A 24,343-nucleotide genomic window follows, 5' to 3' on the forward strand; every position below is an offset into this window, starting at 1 on the left:
ATATGGGTGTTTGGTTTGTATACAACAACACAGTGGTTCTTTCAACTGGGATGTGACAGACTGTTTCATACCTTGTTTGATTAACCGGTAGCTTCTTAGCTTCTGCTTTGATAATTTATAAGTTTAGCACTTGAGAGAAGCTAGTACCTTATTGAAATATTGGTACCATTTAATGTTTTAATTAAATATAATTGTTTAACTTGAATCAATTAACTAATTAATTAATCATAGCTTTACTATATATACAGAGAGATTCATTATTGTTTTTATACCTAATCTGAAGAAGCGTGCCTCTGGAAGCACGCGAAAGCGCTCATTCTTTGTAATAAAGATTTCATTTTATTCTACGTGGTGGTTGATCTACAATTTTTTCATCATATCGTTTTTGGTTCCTGTTTTGTGATCAACTTTTAAGGGAAAGGTTTGCTATTTCATTCTTCAAAATACGAGATATGTTGATGTGTGAGGTTGTTTCATGAAGATCTAATCATCTGGCAACAATTCCTTTTTTGGCTCACCATTTGTCCTGGTCCCCTTCAGTAGACATGTCACACCAAATGACATTTGACAACCTTTATTAAACTTCCATAAATATAACTTTGTTAACCAATATTTATTAATTACAACTGGAAATAATATAGCTGATTTTAATCACAGCATAAAACATCCATGTAATGCTAATCAGGACAGTGCGACCTTACTCATCCTGACCCAGTAAGCATGTCTATACCTCCACTCACTCACTTATGGAGAAGCGTCTCAGCACTCACTTCATTTACCATTTATTTAATTACACCCACAATCAATGTCCTTCCCTCCACTTACTTATTTTATTTATCAAGCAGTCTCCAACTGCTAACTTTCCTTTCTCAACTCATTGAAATGAACATCCAACATCAAAGGGGGAACAGAAGAGGGAAAGCATGTCCCTCTTCTCCCTCATTCATAGCCAGACTTCCCACAAAATCCTCCAAACGTAAATAACCTTCCGGAAAAAAACAAACTGAAGCTGAAACATCATTTGGTGTACCTCATCCTCTATGGACCAAACTGGATCCCTCATCATCATTATCCCAAAGCTCTATCATATAACTACCCAAAGCAACTAGTTGCCTAATTCAATGAAATTAAATGAAATGATCCCTCGCCAATACCAAAATAAAACTCCTACCCTTGTAAGACCTCTGTAAATCAAACATGTCTGTATTTATCCTAACTACCAACAACAGCCTTGAAACTATTCCCAGGACATTACCTGGCAAATTTACCCCTAAAACACCAAACCCAAAGCCATACACAACAAAGCAAGCCCAGCTGCATGCCATCTTGCCAAACTGCAGCCTTCTTTTGCCACCCAAAGAATATGAAGTGACCCACAATGGCTTTTCTTTTCACACAGATCACTTTAATAATTCAAACACTGCACCCTCTATTACAAGGCAAACATCCAATGACCAACATGGCATTTGATGGCTAATGCACCGCCTTGTTAATGGAATTCAATGCATGCATAAAGCCAACACATCCATAAAGGCACAGCCCCCTAAATTGTAACCCAGCAGAGCTCCATTTATCACCTCCGACCTGTACAACAAAACCTGCCAATAGGCATAATTCAGTCTTTACATTATCAAAGTTACCCCGACCTTTCAATTATATGACTCACCATCCCAGGCTTTTAAAATCACATAACTCTGTTACCTGTGCAACTATACTAATCGGAGCTAAATCCACCTTGACCAACCAAACTGCCTTACCTTGTTCCCACCCAAGCCTAAACACAATTTAACAAAATCCTGCAATGCCCTATCATATACCTACCTGTCAAAACCTCACCTGACAAAGCCAAGAGTTTATACCATTGCTCTATTGTCCAAATAAAAAATGAATAATTTCCCACAACTTCAACTGACCTTCAACACCTGACAACTTAAACTCCAAATATTAATGCTCCTCCTCCCAACATCCTTCCTTCATGTACATCCCCTTCCAGACATCCTCCCAGCCAACAAGCCAAAAACCCTTCCTCCCTAAATCTGTAAAACTCAATAGCCCTGATGAGCTTCATGACATTCTTACTCCATCATTGTTCCAAATCTTCACCCCTCAAAATCCCCCAAAATCCCCACCCTGTAATACCTTGGCCACTGGTAAATCAAACAAACCATGACCTGCATCCACTAGTGACACTAAAACAACTGATTGTATGAACCTTCAAACTTCTGCCTAAATAGGGAAAACCAGCTCCTCACACATCCCCACACCTGCATACCTTACAATGCTCTGTCAAACCCCACACCTAGAAAGAAAGAGAAAAAAAAACACAACACACACAGGCCACCAAGCAATGTATCTGCCTAGCCTTGCCACAGGACCACACAGACTCAAAGTCATCATAAACAATCCCCAAACCTGCTTTACTCTGCCCCTCACATAACTCATCCTCACTTCTTCCCATGCTACTCACAAACCACACTGACTCTGATGTGCCTTAAGAGCCCCTAATAATGTAGTATTACCTGCAACCTCATCATGTACCACTCCAGCTGCAGGAACATCCACCCCAGCAGAATGCATCACATTGCCAATCCATTTCTGTCCAGCCATTGATGGATGCTCATGCTGCGCTTCCCCATCTGCAATCCCATCACTGATGGCCACTCTGCTCTTCATCTGCAAAAGAAAAGAAAGCTGTAATTGTCTGCACACACACAAACAAAACTTCTTAATGACACTAAGTACTGCCTAGGGCCTACCTTAATCATCAACAGTACCATCAACCCTGCCCTGCCTCCCTGGATCTCAATAACTTGGCACCACCATATCCCCCATCAAATCCTTTTGCAGCCAGCAAAGAAACATACTGCTGCCAAAACTGTATTCTGCCACAATGGCAATAACTGATCCTATGCATCCAAATGACACCTGCTGAAATACAAAACGTAAAGTGAGCTACTAATTTGAGTATGTTACAAGCCAATACCATGTATGAAGGATAATTCCAACCTCACAATACCTGTTTCACCACACAATTGCTATACTAAGAGTTATACCGTATTACATGGGCCAAGTTAACTTAATTCCTTAACAGACTTGGGAACATCTCTGCAAGCAAGCACTACCAGAACTACCAGAATATCCTTGTGCAATCACACTTAACCAAAAAGAAAGTTTAACCATAAATTCATATTCATCTGTTATAAAATATTAGAAAGTGTGACCTTAGCAGCTTCACCATTGAACTCCTTTGCTCTACAAGTGTCTAACGGTAACAACTTACGATGGTTAAACAAGGAGTGCAATTCCTCCAGAACACCAATTATTCTGAAGTGGGCTTCATCCCTGGAAATGCCCCCATCTGAGGTCAAAGTCCACACTCCCTGAGGTTCCTTGTAAAAAAGGAGGAACTCAAAGTCTGCCCTCTAATGCCCCCCCCTTGTCTACATCCTCCACAGTCGAAGTGTTCACTCAAAATGCCTGCCCTTGCCTCCTCACTCCACCATAAGCTCCCAAGCATCTCAATGACTTGCTAAAAAAAAAACCACAATCCCCCCTCCTTTTTTTTTTTTTTGATATATATTTTAAATAGACTAATATGGGTCCATTCTTCTCCATCTCTTAATGAAAGAATCTGAGAGAGCCTAAAATAATGGGGAACAAAGGCTTACAATAGTGACGGATCTTAAAATATTGTTCCTATAAACTCAGTAATTTGCTAGATTAACCGAACTGGTGTTAGCATGCTTCGCCTCAGAAATATGGAATCCAAAAGTAAGATGCATGGCCATTAGTTAGCCAGAGAGATTTACCATGCAACCCCACATTTTATAAAGAACAGACCAAAACTAAAGCAATATCTGAATGTTATGTGGATACCTGTACTATTTCGAGCTATCAGTTGAAGATAAAGGTGTCACCGACCATTAATTGCGCTACATGCATGTACAACAGCTGTTCCAAAACTGATATACTTTTACCTGTGAAACACCTCTCACCTTACCTCTCAACCTCTTATAACAGAATTCTGAGCAAAGCCATAAATAAATGGGGACTAAGACCCAAATATTGCTGTTACCGACTCTGAAAGTAAATAGAACAAGTTCTCCACTAGCATGAATTTTCTGAAGGGTATGAAGTCTGCAACTCAAATATCTGTTACTCTTTGACACAAGTCTTCAATGATTTGCTAGAAAACCACAATGATATGAAAGATGGACCAAAATTATGAGGCAAAATCTGGACATTCTGCAAAAAATCTGTACAGATGAAAGGTATGACTCATCACCTGTGACCCCTTTCAAAAGGAAACTGGCAGCCAAACTACCATGCTCTGTACCCAAACCAACCTCATTGACATCCACAGACACCAATAACAAAAATGCCTGCTTCCCACAACCAAGGTCCATCTCTCCATGACCACAGAACAGGCACCCATCTTACAGCAATACATGACATCAATCATAATTGTGTCCCACAGTTATCTGACACACTGTAGTTATGCATTGCACCCATCACTTTTTTTTTTTTTTAGATAACTTGCAGATGCCTAACTACATCAAGGCATCTGAGCAGAGGCCCAAATGTCCATACCCCAGCAGGTCAATCCTCTCTCCTCCCTGACCCCACCCCCCCACAGTTCTGACTTTTTTTTTTTTTTTACATTAATTGGATTTCATCGACACCTGCACAACTTGCATACAAGTGCGGATGTGAAGAATTAACTTGGCAGGTGTTAAAAAGTAAGTCAGCTGCTCTGTCTCAAGAATCAAACCACAAAACCTCTTACTGCGACAATGAAACCTCTACACCACTGCACCATCTGTAATCCAGCGCACACATCAGTGGACACAAATACTGGATTGGCACAAGCAAAGCCCCCACAACAGAAACACTGATAAACTTTGTACTTACGCATTTAAAGCAGATAGAAGACCAGATTTTGCTTTTCCATGAATTTTCCAATAGGCATGTAGTCTGCAGCTCAGTTGTCTATCATTATCTTTTAATGTCGATTGTAGGAACTTACAGTGGCTAGAAAATAAGGTTCTGCTTTAAGGCTTGAACATCGGTCTCAGCGTTCCCCACAATTGGCCATAACCACAACGTTATGTCAGCAGACCCAAATTAAAGCAACTCTGGCCATTCTGTTAAAATCAGTGCAGTTGAGAGGTATGCCACTACCCTACGGCTGCTTCAGATCCACCACTCCATACAGCAGTTCAAACGTGACAGTTGGCTATGCTTAGAATGTGGTAGAATGACAGGCTTTGTGTTAGTATGCGTTTAACTGACCTGCGCTGCATTGCCCGGGAAACCCCCTTACTTTGTGGCCTCCTCATGTAAGCAAAGCATACTTCCCCTGTAATTTGTGTACTTTGGCAAATCACTGAGGATTAAAGTCACCACATAATGACATAATTAGACTTTCAGACCCCCTATCTTGCAAAATGGCAATTACCCCAATTGCATTATGTCAATAAACCTGTAAGTGTATTACAGCAACATTTAAAATTCTGTCCCCATTATTCAAGCTGTGTCTGGCTCTCTTCCATTAAGAAGCTGCGAAAGATGCTTGAAACTTAGTGCCTTAGTTCCTAAATCTGGTCATTGTAATATACATCTCAACTGGTTCAATGAGTGACTCTAGCCGTAATTGCATATAAGCCACAGTGAACCCTTCCTAGTGACTGCTTCTCAGCTACTCTACACTCCATACCGACTAGTGGCAATGAAACTTTTTTTTTAAATGAACTACTTCAGTTGCCTGCATAACATTACTGGAGTTTCTGATTCCTATATGAAATGATCCAGCCCCCTTGTAACGTGCATGATGAGTTGTAAAACAAAATAAAGTCTGCCAAACCGCATAATCCCTACTATTATACCTAAAAGTAATCGAAGTGTTCACTGAACTACTGATTCACTCATTAAACCCTGACCACACCAAAACAGTTAACGGCCCGGGTTGTTACTCTGCATGTGCAGCAATGAATATTACCAGCAGCTATACTTAAGCCCGGGAACAGCTCGCTCACCACCACAATGCAAGCAAGGGCTGTAGCCCTACTATTATGAGCAAATGAAGAGTTACACGGTGAGCACTCCACCACCAATAAAGAGTCATCATGGAACAATTACTCACCCAACTGCTCTCACAACAACCCATCACCCCCATTGAAATAACCCTATCTTAAACCAAACTAGGACAGCCACTTAATGAGGATCCATAAATACCAAACCCCAGCCCCAGATGCAGCTGCAAACCTTAATTCATACATCCAAATGCAGCAATATGCAAAGATCTTATATTTTGAGGTCTTTAACTGTACACATTTGAATTCAGTCCAAACCCACCAATACTACTAATAATGAAAATAGCCCCCAGCAACAGCAACCAAGTGACTTACCATTTCCACATTAAAGTCACCCCAATCCCACCAGTATTACAAATTACGACACAAGCAACCCATAAGAAATCCTTTGTAAATCATCACCAGTATTATAAGCACAGACAGAAACAATATATATATATTCCTCCAACTTCCTACCATTATTCCTTCCAAGGCTTACCTGCTTCAGAATACCTACAGGTCATCTGGGACATGATCTTGCCTTAGCAAGTTCATGCCAAAATGTGATTCCTTACCCAGTTACACTTGCATAACACCCCTTTAGCCCCTCTCTTCCCTTACCTCATTTCCTCCTAATCATCCCCCTTTCTCATTTAACCCTTTCCTCTCCTCCTGTGCTCCTAACTCCCACTAACATTGTCGAACCCCCTTCTGAAGATGTCCCTGGACAAAGTGGTCTGTTACCAAACCCCATTTATTAAAAATCTAATTTTGAAAATGGTGAGTCAAAAAACCAATAACGCCTTCCCCCAAAAGTTTGGAGATGAACTCCATGCTCATGTCACAGTGGAGAAATGGGGGAAAAGCCCAAAAGACATACCACTGGCTATCGCACTATGATACACTACAGAGAAACTCAATGCAATGTAAAATCTTCACAATGGAGATGCATGACAGAAAGGTCAATAACAACTTGCAAGTATACCTCTTAAACGTGTGTGTCCACTTCACTGGTGAGCCGTGCTAAGTAGGGCTGAAATTACATGGGTCATAGTGAGGCATCTTCTGCCCATTTAGTTAGTGCTTTCGACAGATGCTGCTGCTGTAGGTACAAAATGTACTTTGCAATTCTAAACAAATATTTGCATCAAGTGACAAGAAGGCATGGGCCACTGAGCTGTGTGGGTATAGATTAGAGGGAAGGGGATACTCAAGGTGGTGTATTAAAGGAAAGCATCAAAAGTGAGGTAGGACCGCAGAAAGAGCAGCAGCAAATTATGAAGGCAAGTGAATAGGTAGGATGATACAGAGGAGCATCCTGTTCTCTGCCAGTATGGTATAACTTATGTAGGTCTCCTACATATACAGACTTTTTGAATAGTTAGTTAATAGTAAAATCCTCGTCTAGAAGTGCAATGGCTTCCATGCCTTCAAAATAAGATGGGATTGCATTATATCCTAGTAATGGAGACATCACTGCTTTACTACTATTTCGTAGTCCATGTTAAGACATGCTATGCCCATCCATATCACCTCACTGACAGAAATAAGTAGATCAAGCAGATGTGACAACCATAAGTAGCTGTCCTGCAATGAGTCATTAAACTGAGGTCCCATCTGCTAGTAGTAACTCAGAAGAATGTAAAAGATCCCACAGCACCTATTGAAAAGTGTGCGGCACATTCCCTGATGCCCTGGCCAAATTTTCCTTAGCAGTATAAATGCCACCTTGGGTCTCCTCTGAATGCCTAGAACACTACCTCATGAGAAAAGTACAGGCTACCCATGACCGTGCCTTACAATACATTCTGTTACAATTTGAGAGTATGAAGCACCGTCTTTAAAAGTGCATTTAGCAGAGCATTATGTACTGTGATTGAAAGTCAGTGTATGGGCAATTAGAAGTCATCTAAAACCATGTACTGTGTACATCTTATCACTGAAAAAAGCCCTGAATAAATGTTTCATAATTAACTTTATTCATGTTAGTAAATGGGTAGCTACCAATACGCTGAACTACAATTTTCCAGACCTATCCCAAATTTGGAATGATATTCGTGTATCTTGGTTTTCACTGAATGCAATCTAGCAGATATTTACCTTTGAACAAGTTTTAAAGTACACAAATTGTAACTTAATTATTCTACTGCACCTTGAATTACTTTTTGTTCTTTCATTTAAGCATATTATTTAACATATAAAAATGCCACATCACGAATGTGGCCAAGCCATTACTGTTTACCACGTGTGTGTGATGAATCCTGAAGCTCATAACAAATGCATGTGGCCAGGTCAGTTTGTGAGACTAGAAGCTTCTCCTTTTGGCTGCAGTAGAGACTTGCAGTAAAATTATGTTAAATCAAGTTGCAGTCCTAAACAGAATACGAGCAGCAGATGTAAACATGGACCATAAATAAGCCTTTATGGTAGTTAGTGAGCAATCAGACACACATTGGAAAGGTAATGTGTTGACTGGCTGTTGTGACTCAAGGCAACAGAAATGCCTTATGGACCAAAGTAAAGCTATGATTGCTACAGTTTGTGTGTAGAGGTGCTATAAACCAACAAAAACAACAAACTGACAGAAGACTACAAAAGGAGAGGGTGAGCACAGATGGGATGCAGAACACAACAGAGAAGTGGGGTATGACACATACACAGACATTCATTTGAAATACCTAGACAAACAAAATGTGAAACCGCAGACAAGGTGGAGGGAGGTGAGATACAGTAAAGTAACATGATATGCAGAACTACACCACTTCTGACATCATATTTTTATTTTATCAGTGTGCCAATACTATAATGGTAATGTAATGAAAAACAAAATATCAGCCAGGAAGAGTTTCATCCCATTACCCAGTTCAGTGATTTTTCTTCTAAACACAGAATTAACTAAGTGAGTTAGAGTCATACTGAAGGGATCAGGAAAATGCATATCAGGGGAATTTTACCCAGCAGTAGAAGGGAAGCAGTAGTCAAAAGACAGGCTTCATGAGGACTGAACCCACAACGTTCTCCACTGAGAATCTCAAACACAGCATTAGCTAGGTATGCTACTGCAGGAGACATATTGAAGGGTTCAAGGAAACACATATCAGGGGAACGTTACTCATGGACAGAATGGAGGCCAAAACGTGAAATAAATATAACCATGAGGGGATTAGAATATCCCAGTCTGTGGACTGACAGGTTATAAAGCAGGTCATTAGCAAGTTGAACAACTGCAGCAGTCAAAACAAAGGCATAAACTTTATACCATTTCATATCTGACAACTGCCATGCAATAGTGCTCACCTCCTTTATGTGACTAATGGCAATATCTGGAATAATGACATAGATTGGACTTCATTTTTGCTATACAATAAGAAGTACCATTTTTCATTGGATATACCTATGGGCATTGAGAGTGCTTTCCATACGCCATCTCACACTGTATGATAACAAAACGATAATTTTTTTATAAGCCCTTTTTTTGCATGTGTGTGGTGGGTTTCTCTCTCTTTTCTGGCCAAATTAAAGGTTGGGAATGGAAGTAGGGGGACAGAAATGAAAATGGAGAGCAAGCAGAGGGTAGCACAGAAGGTAAGCAAATAATGAATGACCAGAATGGAGGTGGAGTAGGAGGAAAATTGTTTGTCTGTGGGACAAATGCTCATTTTTTAAGAGAAGGGAAAGTTAGGAAAAGATGTAAAAGGAATGTAAGAGGAGTAGCTTAGATAGCAGTAAAGGACAGACAAGACTATCAGGGTGTGGGGTAATCCAGTGAGGCTGGGGGGAACACACTGAGAAAGGAGACATCAAACAAACAGAGGAAAGGCAATGATGAGGGAAGGATTGTTAGACCAAAAGGGGCAGGCATGGACACAAAAGGGAGGGAACACACAGTTGGGGAACAGGTCTGAATATTTGCAGATTCAGTCTCTGCCAGATAAGCCACAGTAGGAAGTTAGTCATTACCCTGGGTACTGCTACATCTAGGTGAGAAGGTAGAACTAGTGCTGAGCAGGGACATGACTGAAAAAGTCACCACAGAGTGGTCTTCATGTGGCCAATATAGGCATCCCATCTTCTGTCAATGATATGCCCACAGTGTATGCTAACTGGTGATAGGTGAGAAAAGTGTCACCTCTACTTGTACTGTTACTGGCCAGTTCCACTGTACCAACCTCAAGTGCAGGGTTTCCTTTGGTGCAGGTGGTGTAGGTAGGGCAGCAGGTGTGCTGGCAACTGTGGCAGGCTGAGAACCAAATGCTCTGGGTGTTTCAGCTGGTGATGGTGGTGGTGCTACTGCTGTTGCTGCCACTTGTAGTGGCTGACAGGCTTTGCTGGTGGGCTAATTGTAGGCTGCAGTGCTGATGCATATAACAAAAAAATAAATAAAAATTGACAGAAATAAAAAAGATAAGTCAAGAAAATGTATGTATAAGAAAGGATAATGACAAAGAGGGTGGGTGAAAAGAAATACAAATACAATGAAAAACTTTTTATAACTATTATTGTTAATGATACAGTTAAACCGAACACAGTTTGCAAATCATTATAATGCATTGCAAAGTGTATTCTGCAAAGAATTAAACAATCAGGGATGCCACAAGCGTGTGTGTGTGTGTGTGTGTGTGTGTGTGTGTGTGTGTGTGTGTGTGTGTGATTTGTCTATCTGAGGCTGTATGGTTATATGTGAGTAGATGACAGACCCACTATACTGGCATATACTACATCAACCAAAAACAGTTGAAACTATACCATTTGACATTCCGGTACACGTGCTGCAAGCACAAACTTTGGTGCATGCAAAACAAAAATGAAAAAATTTGCAAGCCCCATTGCACCCCCCCCCCCCATGTGAAGGAGTTTTGCCCCAACAGCCTCTGCTAATTATATCTACAGAAAAGAGTGGGGAAAGGGCAAAAACCCACTCTATTCTATAGTGATCCTGCACACGAAGAAGTTGGCATCCTAAATGAACCGGCAGTGTGGAAAAACAACCCACCTAACAAAATGTTTGATCTAACAAGCATACGATCACGTGTCCACTACACGTGTGTGTGTGTGTGTGTGTGTGTGTGTGTGTGTACACACACACATACACACACATGGATCTACTGAATTTAATCAAATGCAAATGTCAACACACTATTACGCATGTGCTGAAGAATAACCTTGGTGCAGGCAAAATTTAAAGCTAAAAACACAGGACAAGGCATGTTTTTTAAAGGAGGCAAGACTCACTGTGTCCAATAACCTGTGCTAATTATATGTATTAACTCAGAGATCGCACAATATCAGGGAAAGGACATATTCACCAAACCGGAGAATTGTGCAGTCTTGCACACCTGTCACATGTCTAACCAAATTTTGTCGACTAAACAGATGTTAAAATACATATATACACATACACATATACACACACATACACACACACACACACACACACACACACACACACACACACACACACACACACACACACAGGGGAGAGACACAACAACCACGTCCACCATAACATGTAGTATAGAAGAGTAATGGCTAAGACTATTTACATAGACCAATGTGTGCCTGTGGTCAGAGAAGCACTTCTACATCTGAGAATACTGTACATATATAAAGTAAACACTGCTCATCATACCTCTCAACCTCTTAGTGCAAGAAATCCATACAAAGCCACAAATAATGGGGGGCAAAGGCCCAAAAAATAGGGACACTTTTTAAATATTGTTCTTACAAACTTAGAAAGTTGTCAGATTAACAGGTTTTGCATTAGCATTAATTTTCTGAAGGATAAGGATCTGAAACGCAACTATTTGCCGTTATTTTCTGACTTCAGTCCTCAGTGATTTGCCAGAAAAACATCATTTTATGAGAAACAGACCAAAAATATAAGGCAAAATCTGGACATTCTGTGAAAATTTGGACAGTTGAGAGCTATGCTACTCAGGCATCCACATATCAATCACAGATGATTGGTAAAGGACAGCCAATCCTAATGTAACTTGTAAGACACAGAGCTAACTAATAATGCTGATACTACATATATGGCTCTTTTACTGGTGCACTGATACTAAATGGACAGAAAAATATACAAGAAATATTTTTTGTGATCATAACAGTGTTGGGGGTGGCAACTGAACCCACAACATCCTCATCGATGTGAGTACAAAGATGCTTACTAAGAAGATCTGGTTGTCCACCTATTCAGGGTCATAATGGCACAAAACCTCTAAAATGGCACACAGTGCAACAACCAAAACTAACTGAAAAACACTGTGATAAAAGAACCAGAGAAGACCCACTGACAATTGCTTTAAGCAATAATTGCCAGGCTAAAGCAATTTTCAGTGGGTCTTCTCTGGTTCTTTTATCACAGTGTTTTTCAGTTGGTCATAATTTCACACTTAGAACATCACACAGTCATGCTAATACGTTTGATCTATGCCAGCAATGCCACTGTGTTACTATATTCTTACCGATATACATTACTGTGTACTGCCAGATACTTTTATGACAGCATGTAAACTCACCCGAGTGCTCACTTAGGCAATCCATTCTTCTCTTGTGCATCTGCTTCTTCCACTCAGTCTCTACAGAGGCCAGAAACATAAAAAGGTCAGGAAGAAAAATTGGATGCAGGCATGCACTGGCAGGTTATTTGGCTAATTAAATGATTTTCTACTTGCAGTAAGGAGGTAGTGACTGCACCTTACCTTCACCCATCCATTGGCAAAGGATGTCAGACTTGCGATGACTTAGTTCAGTGTAATGATAACACTATTCCCCCATGCATGGGATGCCAGTAGCATGGGTGGCAGCTTTGGCAAACTACTTCCAGCATCTGACTTACACTCTGACCCAGTAAAGCCCTCCTGCAGAAGCCTCCAGCTATACTCCTTATGGAGGACATTCAGAAAAATCTTGGGCCACTCCTCACACCGCTTCTGTGCTCCAAAAGGAGCACTACCCTCTCCTTCTCCAGCTATAATGTCTCAACTTTAAATTTCTCAGGAAAAATTGCAGAGAACTGGCTCCCAAAACAGTTCTCACATGTCCAACCCTCCAAACAACAATGGGCATTGATGGGTACTTCATATGAGTGATGAGTGTCAAACACAGAAAATACAGGTATTGTATTTTTATGGTTCCAACGGCACTTTAAGGTTTGAAGCATAGCAGTCCTTCATCCTTTTGTATGCTGCTAAGAATACATGCTCTTCAATGACTCCATTTGTAGATGATTAATATATGGGATGACAATAACCAAAACCTTAAAATAATTGGCTGCTATCATGACCACAGAGCTTCCCACAGGTGCACAGGTGTTTGTACATGGTATCATGTAGAAATATCAACAATGTGTACCAGATTTGCTAATTGTGCAAATTGAATGATTCTGAAACAATAATGCGCAGAGCCCTAATTAGTACAGTGATGTGCTCAGCCAGGTGAATCTACACAATGGCAGAAAGACAGCCTCATTGTGTGAAGGAAGAAGCCTTAGAGCACAGACTTCTAGCTAGATTGGTGGTTCATCTAGTGCATGTCTTGTTACAGCCAGTGCTCTTCCTCACCTGTGGAAATTGTGATTTTATTTAATTATTTGTATTTCTTCACTGGGTAGAGCACTCATCAGTACTAATCAATTTCAGACTCAGCCCAGCAGAACTACAAAACATTTCACAATTCAAAAATACAGAAATGTTAGCAATAACAGAATAACTATGCTCTGCCCTTTTTATTTTCTTAGTTGGATTGCCTATGGATATGTTCAGACTGGTGCTAGTTTTCAACACACTGACAGTTTTCTGTATATATATATATATATATATATATATATATATATATATATATATATATATAGACAGACACACACACATAGTAAGAGAGAGATGGATTTACCACAAATAGACAATCCACAAATGTTAATGTGCTTAATGTCGAAGCACTTATGTCGACAAAAACACATTGACACACTGTCGCAAATGCTCTGAGGCTAATACACAGAATATCCAACCAAAGCAAAGATGTCTTTTCCCTGGGGGGCAAGCCCCCCACCCACACCCCTACACCTCCCAGTAATTATTGTATATACTATCTCCAAGTTCGCACAATCCTGGGGAAAGGGCATATCACCCTAACCTGGGAACTGTCGATCTTGTACAGCATTTGAATATATGTATATGTCGACCAACGTGGGTCAACAATAAATGTGTTGACACAGTAAAATTTGATTTACACCACAACACCCATATGCATACATCTCATACATACATACTGTACATACATAGACACACACATATACATATAAGTATATATACAGATATATAATCTCTGTGTGTGTATATATATACATATATATATATATATATATATATATACATATACACACACACACATATATATATATATATATTTATATTATATATATATATACACACACACATATGCTGTTTTGCATATATATATTTTATATACATACTTTATGTTTTATTTGTCTAGGAGCAACATCATGCACCATTAGGCAAAGCAGCTGCAATGAGATCCTCCTATAGATATACATTTACAATGGCTGTGGTAACCTCAAGCATACTTGCACAACGTCATCCATCTGAACATGGTCATATGGCCAAGTTCAAATCTAAAGTGAGGGCAGCATCACTGCTGACATTGTGAAGTTTCTGAAATGCCTGCCATCTTGCTTTGCCTCAGTATCATGCGTGGCACTTCACTATATAGTCATTAGCATAAACCATGGTTAACCACAATATTTAGCCTATCCATGCAATGTAGCTGGATTTTCTGAATCACATCCACCCTGCATGTGACCTCTTGTCTTGCAAATCCACTTAGCATGATGCGGCAAAACTTTCTGAATATGGCCCTCTTATTTTTTTCATCTAGTTACACATCTACTATTACATCTAAATATTAATGCTGTTATAACTATAATATTTATTTACATTAACATATTTTTTAATTCATTTGTTCCTTTGCTATTTTTCTATTTATTTTTTGAAGTTCTTCTGCTCTATATTATAACACTTTCTCTCCATTGCACTAGGAAATTACTTCTAATTGTTTCACATCTGCGTGTGAATATTTTGATTTTACAATGTTTAATCTAAAGGGAAGTAACCAATGGTTAGTAGTGTAATAAATTAAACCAAATGTTAAAATGCATGATATAGTTGAATGTTCCAAATCATTTCCATTTATAATTGTTTGTACGTTTTTGGTTATTTGTTAAATCCTGTTACACCTTCTTTGCTAGTAAACGTTTCTGATACCAGCTTCATGTATCACTGCTCTTTTGAATTCCAAAAAGTAATATTAAAATTGACAGAAAAACTTAAATTAAAAAGTTTGGGGAGTCATATCAAGAACATTCCGTATCTTAATTCATAATGCTTATATTGTTCAGTCTTCAAAAGCTCTGTATTCACAAAGAAGATGTGAGTGAGGAATTTCTGCTTTCTTTAATGTCATATGAAATACTTTGTGGAACAATTTATCAGAAAATATATTATTCTTAAAAGAAACAGAAATAATAAAATGTATATCATACAAGACATCCTCTTTTGCTATGGAATATATTACATCTTGCCGTTCACATATACAAAGAGTAAGTGAATGGATAAAAGATTCACTTGAAATAATAAACAAAAGAACAGCAAACTACAAGTCTGTAATCATTTTAGACAGCCCTTGATATAAACACAACATTATTAAACAGGCAAAGTGCTTGTAAAAATTAATGCAATTTAATTTGATTTAAGATAGAAATATTGTCTTCGATACTTGGTCCATGACAACATCCAAAAATATCTGAAGTACATTTATCAGGCTTAACTTTAAAATTTAAAAACAATATAATACATAAAAATAGCTACCTACACAAGTTAAAATTCTGTGAAGTGTTCATTAAGATAAACAAATGTAAACAGATGGCAACAGTCACTCAGTGACTAGTTTAAATGCAGACAGATCAGAAATTGTTTTCTAATCAATGTTTAGCATGTAAATGCATTTTTTTCATGCTTTTTAAGAATTATTATAATTATTTTAAAGGAAAAAAAAAACACTCTAAAATATGACTATGAGATCAAGATTCCTTTAACCTTCACAAATAATTTTTTTTCTGTTGTACTTCTTTAATAAACTATGTACAAAAACAGACATAGTTATTACAAATACATCAAGTGCTTTTTACTAGGAAGACAATAAGCAAAAATGACTGCCAGTTTTAATTAACTCCATACTGGAATTATCTGAATTTGAAAGGTGATTCAATTAGGCAAATATGATAGAGGACTAACTTCTAATTGGGAACGACATAGGTCGATTCCTCTTGAAGCAACACCAACAAAAACATGATTTATGTTTCATGATAAATGTCTGTGCACTATAATTTACATAAACAGGTCTCTGACTTGACATTACCACAGTCTAAGATCTGATACACATTTTGGCTTTCTCAAAAAGTTTGTATGTCTTTTAAAGCAGAAATAGTATTTTTGACTTCTTCCCTTATGAAGTTAACTAAAGACCTGAATGGCAGTACATACCAGTCCATGTGCTTACAATACATAAGTTACAGCCATGAAGCACTGTACACTGTTTTAACAAACTGTGTATGCAGAAACTAAAAACTGATTCTATAATAAAAGTAAAACTTAAGAAATTCACTCAACCTGCCAAATAAGAACTGGTAAAGAATACAGCTTCACAGACAGTTCACTGAATCACAACCAATCTGGCTGTGAATCAAGGTGAATGAAGTTTGAAAGTAGATGAAAGAGTCATCTCAACAAAAATGTCTCTTTAAATTTGAGATGTGTAAAATATATTCTGTACTTCAAGGCGTGGCGTACTTGGTGTTTTATAACTATAATCAGAAGGCACATGGTTGATGAAAGGGGGGGGTCCAGGGAAAATAGTGTTTTAAGTATGTAGAAGAAAACACTACTTTTATGGGATATATGTTACTGAAACTAAATAGTTCCAATATCAATACATTCAACAGGCAGAGTATGTGAACACTGCATACATTAGTAACAATGGTGACAGCTATCAGATAGTTCTGATATATTTTTAGTCATTATGTCAAAGATGACAAAGTTTATATGGCTAGCATTTAAGCAAAAAAATCACTGGTAAGTGTGTTACGATTCAATAATGCTATTTCTTAGGGAGCTGTTATACTTCCTTCAGGAGAAATATTACTACACATTAACATAAAACCATAGAGTACCTCAATGTCATCATACAAACGGCTAATTTCTAAGGACATTTTTTTCTTTTGGCTTGTCTAGACACAGATTCTTCTTTGTAAAAATTACCACTGCATCTGTAATTTTTCTCAAAACTGTATAAAAAATGGAACTTTGTGAAAAATTACAGAATATCTCTGGTTATCTTTATCTATCCTAGAAAATAGTACCTTAGTTCTTGTCTAAGGAGGATAGGAAATTACAGAAATAGGAATGCAGACCTATCCAGCTTGTCTGATTAACAAACTGTCTCAAATTAGGACAAGTCAATTGCCTATTACATTCAGTTTGTACATAAAAAGAGCTGTACTTTTCACAAATCCTGCTTTTTATAGATATTAGGAGAATATAAACCAGCTCAAATAATGGATAATAATAGGCAACTGTCATAAAATGGAAAGTTTCTCTCAAAAAAGTACTGTTCTTAATCATTCAAAATACTGCTGAACAAGTTAACCAACATTATGTTTGAGAATCTTTTAGGCTTAAGCACCCTGCCAGGCAACATTAATCTATTGAATTAAATAGTGGTCAAATTAACTTAAAAAAAACAACAAGAAAGAATTAACTCTGAATTAGTTAAAGGAGGTGAAACACAGAGAGTAAAATAGCCATGCAAAGAAAAACTAAGAATGAATGTGTTGATCTTAAAAGATATCCTTCAAATACTATGAAGTATCTCAGTTCTTATAAGAGGTTGAGCACTACAAAAATTGCTAAAGTAATATTATCAGCTATATGATAAATGGAAGTTTATCACTTATTCCCTACAGCATACTGGCCAATTCATTATATGCTAAGCAGCAGCAGGTTGAAAAGTTACTGAAAACTTAAACCTGTCCCTCTTTAATACCAGCATGACTGTCTGCTGTAAATTTACCATCACAAATGATCTGGTTAGGGGAAGACTATATTTTGTAACATGATGGTAAAGGGATGTTACTAAAAGAACAAAAGTTTTCAACAATCTGGAATAGGTAATCATTTACAAGATTGGGTTTTTGATATGTGGAACTGATGCGTCACCACATTCGAATGTTATACAGGTCTATACTCAGTAACGCAAAAGATAATGATATGTTTCACTATATTTTGAAATATTTCTGTACAATTTTTGCACTTTACTGACATTGCAGCATGAGGTATGACTGAGGGGTGCAAAGTCATCCTCTTATAAAAAATGTTTCCTTGGAAGGTGCTTTTAAACCATAATATACTATAGATAAATTACTAATGAGGTAATATCACAGAGCACTGCACTTTGGTGAATACTATAATCAAATTTGTCAGAATATATTCCCTTTATCTATTAGAACCCCAATGCTAGATCTCTGCTAAGAACTCAATGGCATCTGCTGTATTCATTACAGTACAAAGAAGTGACAGGCTTGATATTAATATTGTATATATAACAAAATGTGCCAGTGTATATAATAGTTCAAACAACCATCAAAAATATTTCAACTTAATTTATATTATATGTACAACTAGTAACACAGTTTGCCTTTGTACAGTAGGCTATGCTTGTGATAGCTTTGAAATAGCAGAAAATCATATTTGTTCTTAGCTATTAGTAAAATTAAACACCAGTAAATAATAGCAATGTATAAAATAAATTAATAGGATAATTTACAAAAACTGAAGATGGCCACTTAAATTATTTAACATATAATATGTGAATCTTCATTTAAAGTTGGCATAGTCAGAATATGTGTCGACGAAGTCTTGTACCACTCTGTAGCAAAATTCATACTGTTCCTGAAAAACAAGAGGATTTGTTGCAGGTAAGATGGACATTTAATTTACTTAATTTATAAAACCTGAATTAAACACAATTTACAAAATATTTTACTTTCATGTGTATATCACAACAATTTTACATCACTTTCAAATAAAAACAAGTACTACATCATTTTATCTGTCCAAACAGACAAAAAAACTAACCTTTCCTGTATATACATAAAGCAGAATAAACACTTTTTTACATTCACATTCTTTGCAGAAATAACATTCTGCATTAAAAGGCAAGACTTGCTGCACTGCTTCCTTAGCAATGTAAATGAAATGGTACTTATGCAAAATGCCCACGGAGGGTGGTTATTAGGTTTATATTCAAGTCCTTAATAGGAGCGGTAGTTTCAGCAAGTGAAATCGCACAGGGGTTTTATGAAAAGTATCATTTATTGTGAATATATTTCATATTACTTTGATGAACTGTATAGCTTTGCACCTGTTTTTTCTTTAATTAGGTTATGGCTGAAAACTGTCCATGTGGATTAGGCTACCTACTTGTAAAAGAAAATAAAACATGCTGTAATATGTTGGCTTTTGTGTGTGTATGCCTTTACATGATGTATACCGTAGAATGGAATGTAGGAATATTTTCAGAGGAATTAGCTGATCACAAGATTTTCATCATCAGTTACTATAGCATAAAAGGGAGTAACCTGTAGGAATAAACTCAAGAAACTAACTCCTTACTGAAGGATAATCTGAAGGAAGACTTTGGAGCATGGAGTAAGAGCCCAATCAAGACTACCTGTGGAAGCACCTATTTATTTGAGTTGAGAGCTGGGCCTGGTAGAGGCCTGCAGCTTTGGATTTTCCTCATGTTAAAAAACAGTAGTTCCTGGAAGAGCTGTGTGGACTAAACTTTGTTACTGTTATTCAGAAGCTGCTAGATAATATTTTTTTTAACTTCAAGCTGCAACACCAAATGTCTGACATTTTGGTATGTGAAATACTAAACGGCCCTCTGTTTTTACATATGTCTTCTTGGACTTACAAAACATATAAACATATACACATATGCAAATAAAAAAAATGCAAAGAAACAACAAAGGAAAAGCCAGACAACAGATCTAGTTCCATAAGGAGATGGGTGTGAAATAATTCCAAGCATCAAAGTATGTTATATTGTATACGAATAGCCACAGATATGTTATCAATCATCTGAATGATAGCACTGCAGTTATTACTCTGATGAACAAAATGCTATTGCGCTATGTGAAGTATTAATATGAGCCTCAGTATAGCAAGATGTGGAATTTTAAATCTTTCCAATGATTTTTAGTAACAAGTGGTAAAGTGCAAGCATAGCAGTTGTATACTGACAGCTGTAAATACTTTATTCAAACCACATGCATATCATACTATTGTAAACAACTTTCAGTGTACAGGACTGAACATGTTAAAATATGATTTATAGAAACTAAAATAAAATCTAAGGTTAACCCTAGATAAATAAACACAAAAGATTGCTATAATGTATAGTTTTAAACTTCTTTTCACTAAAAAGAAAGTCACAAAAATATGGTCTTACATTTCTAAGCATTCTAGATAAATTAATGTCTAACTAACCAACTCTTCTCCAGGCAAAAAAAAAAAAATCAAATCTTTGAAACATAACAGTCCATGCCAGGGTAAATTGCAAAGAAAACTACATTGTCTATATAAATCATGATTCTAAAACCTAGGATTTGCAATGTAGTCATAAGAAATGGAACAATAGGGGCCACAGTTTGGACACCTAATATACATCATTATTATTACAGATAATTTCAATTGCAGACTAGCTCTGAACCCTAGTAGAATAAAAAAACTCTCACATATGAAGATGCCACTTAAGGGCTTACTCACCTTCACTTGATAATAGTAACAAAATAAAAATCCATAATTGTTTTTGTAATCAATTGGAAAACAGGTCACTTATCACTTAACATGTTCAAATAAAAGATCAGAAACTAAATATGTCAGGAAATGTTGCAATGGTCTATTAGATGTTATCTTAACAGACAGCAGTTAAGTTGGTCACTGTTTTTAAACATTATTCACTTATTAGCATGGTGTCACATAAGAGACTATAAAATGCTCTGTTAAATTATTTAAATTATTAAAATAAACCAGAATCTAATGAAGTAACAAACCATGTTTGTAGAAAAAATTGTTAGGTGGACTAATTTAATTGCTTGCATTACCCTTAACATGATTAGCCATGCCAAGACTTTAGAAACAGTGCAAAAGCCTATCATTGTTAACATTTCTGTTACTCAAAGTTAAAATGTTGGTTTAAAGCTTACTAAAAATATTTAAAAGCTGGAAATACCCCCCCCCCCCATCAACATGAAACTGGAAATGGTTTCACATAGATGCAGCACAGACACAGTTAGCAAACCCAGGCCATACAAATGACAGTATCTACAAGATACAGAAAACAATATGGTCCCATGTGACAGAAAGTGTCAGTAATTTTAAACTTCTGCCAAAGAAGAGGGATGAAACTTCTACTGAAGTAGAAGGAAGTAAATATGTAGATTAGTTCACCATCATCACCATGTGTTACCACACTGCGAGGTGTATGACTATGACTACTGACCAAGACTGCCTATAGGAAGCTAGTTCTCCTAGCTTCTCTTAGTTAGGAGAGCTGTCCTAGGAGTTATCACAAAAGGCCATGTTTACAAGCTGCTTGCAAAAATCATTTCAGACCTTATCCTAAGCATTAATCAGCAGTGGATGGTACAGAGCAAGTTCCTTCATTAAGCCCATTTCCATTTCAGTACACTGGAGAGGCTTTTCTGTGCGTCTCTTTCTGGTTCTGAAGAGAAATTTAGCTTCTACAAACACATGCTGTATATGATTTTCTACATGGCCATCTGCTAGTATTCAGTACCATTACTGCTTCAAGATTAATTGCTGTCTATTTGAAGGTGATTAGGAACCACACATAAGTTTTATGTACTCTGCTGTGGGGACTGCATTACCATTACAAATCACCCTTTAGTCTTTTCTTTATCATCAGAGTCTTCAATAAAGTGCTAACACTGATTGTGCTGCAGTAAAAGGACTTCCTGTTTTAATTGGTAGATTTTGGTCCATTCTCAGCACTTCTGTTGACATTACTGACTTGCGCTTTGCTTTGGTGGAGGTCACTTGTGACAAGTACCATCTAAAAGAAGTCATTTCTGCTCACATTGCAGCTGTTTTTTTTTTAACCTGGGCAGAGCTGGGCTTCTTCAGATGCTACTCTCCTTTCACTGAACAAGTCTGGAAGCTCATGGATTTTACAACTTGGGTTGCAGAACAGAAATTGGTGGCAGCTTCTTCTTTTATATCTACTGGGGGTTGATGTCAGCCAAAGTTTTCAGCATCCTGTATATGCAATCAATATGATGGCTCCCAGTAGCCAGTGTGCTGCTTGTAGCTGAAGAGCTATCAGAAACTGGTACTGGTCAAAGTGTTACACCAACCTGAGGGTGAATGTCCAATCTGCTTTGATGGTCTGTTTCAGAACATCAAAGGCATCCTCACAAGTACCCCACTTACTTACCAGAAGTTCCTCTTGTCCCAACTTACCACCACAATTGAAGTGCTGCAACAGTCGGATTTAAGTTGCAGCCCCATCTGTGCTCCTCTGCTATGGGGCAATATATACCAACACCCCTGATCTTCAAATACACCATTTATGAGGTAGTATCAACACAGAGAAAATGAAATATATACATTGATTGCTTTTTCTTCTAGTTGCTGTGATCTTGGAGGCAGTATATTTAGAATCTGGGAGTGTGTGCACAGGACTGTGCTGCACCACTTTATATATGTCTAAGTCAGCTGTAAGCACATCAACAAATCTCCACTGATGGATCAGATTACACTGTAACTAGTTGCCTTGGTTTTTCTCCACTTCTTCTCTGAAGATGGATACAAGTGTTTCACCAGCTGTAGCCCCAAGCTGTCAGCCCTGTTGTGGAAGGTAAACTGGTCAGTTTAGTGTAGGAGGTGGGAGTTAGAAGAGACACACTGGTAACAATTGACCAGTTAACCTTCCACAACAGGGTTGACAGCTTGGTACTACAGCTGGTTGTTGTTGTTTGTCTTTTAGCTTTTCCCGGTTAGGGGTCACCACAGCAGAACTCCAGTCCGCTAATGATTGGCAGTAGATTTTCACGAACACCGAGGTGCCAGCTCGACGTTCAACCTTCAATGAAGGCACGTCCATTTACGCATGTCTTTCGAATGCCCACCCAACCACGGGGAGGACATGCAGACTCCACACAGAAGGCACTCCCTGCACTCCAGCTGAGAATCGAACAGGAGAACCTCTTTTTGTGAGGCAACAATGCTACCGCTGCACCACCGCGGATGTGAAACACTTATATACATCTTCAGAGGAGAAGGAGTCAAAAACATGTATTATTATTATGTAACATTTAATTACATATATAGCACTTGTGGACTACCAGTGGTCAGAACACCCACCTTCAGTAGACCTGGTTCTATAAGTGTTTCCCCAGCAAGCTCATATACACCATGATGACACACATGTTACAGAATGTGATACTGTTTAAAGTAAAAAGTAACTCTAAAGTGTATAACAACTGTTTGCAAGTATATATCTACTGTTTGCAGTCCCATATATTTAAACAGTAGCAAATACCATGTCCGTAGCTTTTCAGTGATGCTGATTACCATATGCCTCATAGTCAAAGTGAATTAGGAAATGTTTGCTTGCGTGCGTGGTTGCTAGTTGTGTGCTGATAAGACTTTTACTCCTAATATATTTTGTTTCTAGGCAGACCCCCGAGAACTAACTAAGTAAAAGACCTTCCTGCCTGAAAGGACGCTACCCTGGGAAACTCTACCCTCATACAAGTTTCTGAGGTCCGACCTACAATAAAATAAGGTTAATACCCTACACTGTACTAAAAAATTTCTTTGTACTGTATACTGCTGACCTGGATCTAAAGGCACCTTGTAGGCTGTTCCCCATAGTAATTTGGCCACCTCCATGCTGTTTAAAATCACTGGTTTTCCCCAGTATAGTCTAACAATATTTTCTAACCCTATCTAACCCTATTTCCTAACCTAACATAATCATTGTGATTTCACTCTGCTCTCCCACAGATAGCTCTCAAGAGTATAAAATTAAAACTAAGCATCTGTCTATTATTTGTGCAACATAAAATTATTTCAGAAACAGTGTAATAAAACAAGCCAAACACAGTCAGT

The 24,343-nt window shown here is 37.8% G+C and overlaps 1 protein-coding gene across 7 annotated transcripts in view; it reads right to left on the reverse strand.

Annotated features, from left to right (window-relative positions):
* Positions 1-15,522: 15,522 nt before the first annotated feature.
* Positions 15,523-24,343, reverse strand: part of PTPRE (protein tyrosine phosphatase receptor type E) — a 2,530,882-nt gene continuing 2,522,061 nt past the window's right edge. For all 7 annotated transcript variants that reach the window (XM_044056172.1, XM_044056175.1, XM_044056171.1 and 4 more), the window contains one exon: positions 15,523-19,093. In XM_044056172.1, the coding sequence (XP_043912107.1) occupies positions 19,019-19,093 (75 nt within the window). In that variant the 3' untranslated portion in view covers positions 15,523-19,018. The remainder of the gene's footprint in view (positions 19,094-24,343) is intronic.

This window comes from Protopterus annectens, chromosome 14.part0 (genome assembly GCF_019279795.1).
Source record: "Protopterus annectens isolate FY-2018-M chromosome 14.part0, PAN1.0, whole genome shotgun sequence".
Classification (NCBI taxonomy): domain Eukaryota; kingdom Metazoa; phylum Chordata; order Ceratodontiformes; family Protopteridae; genus Protopterus; species Protopterus annectens.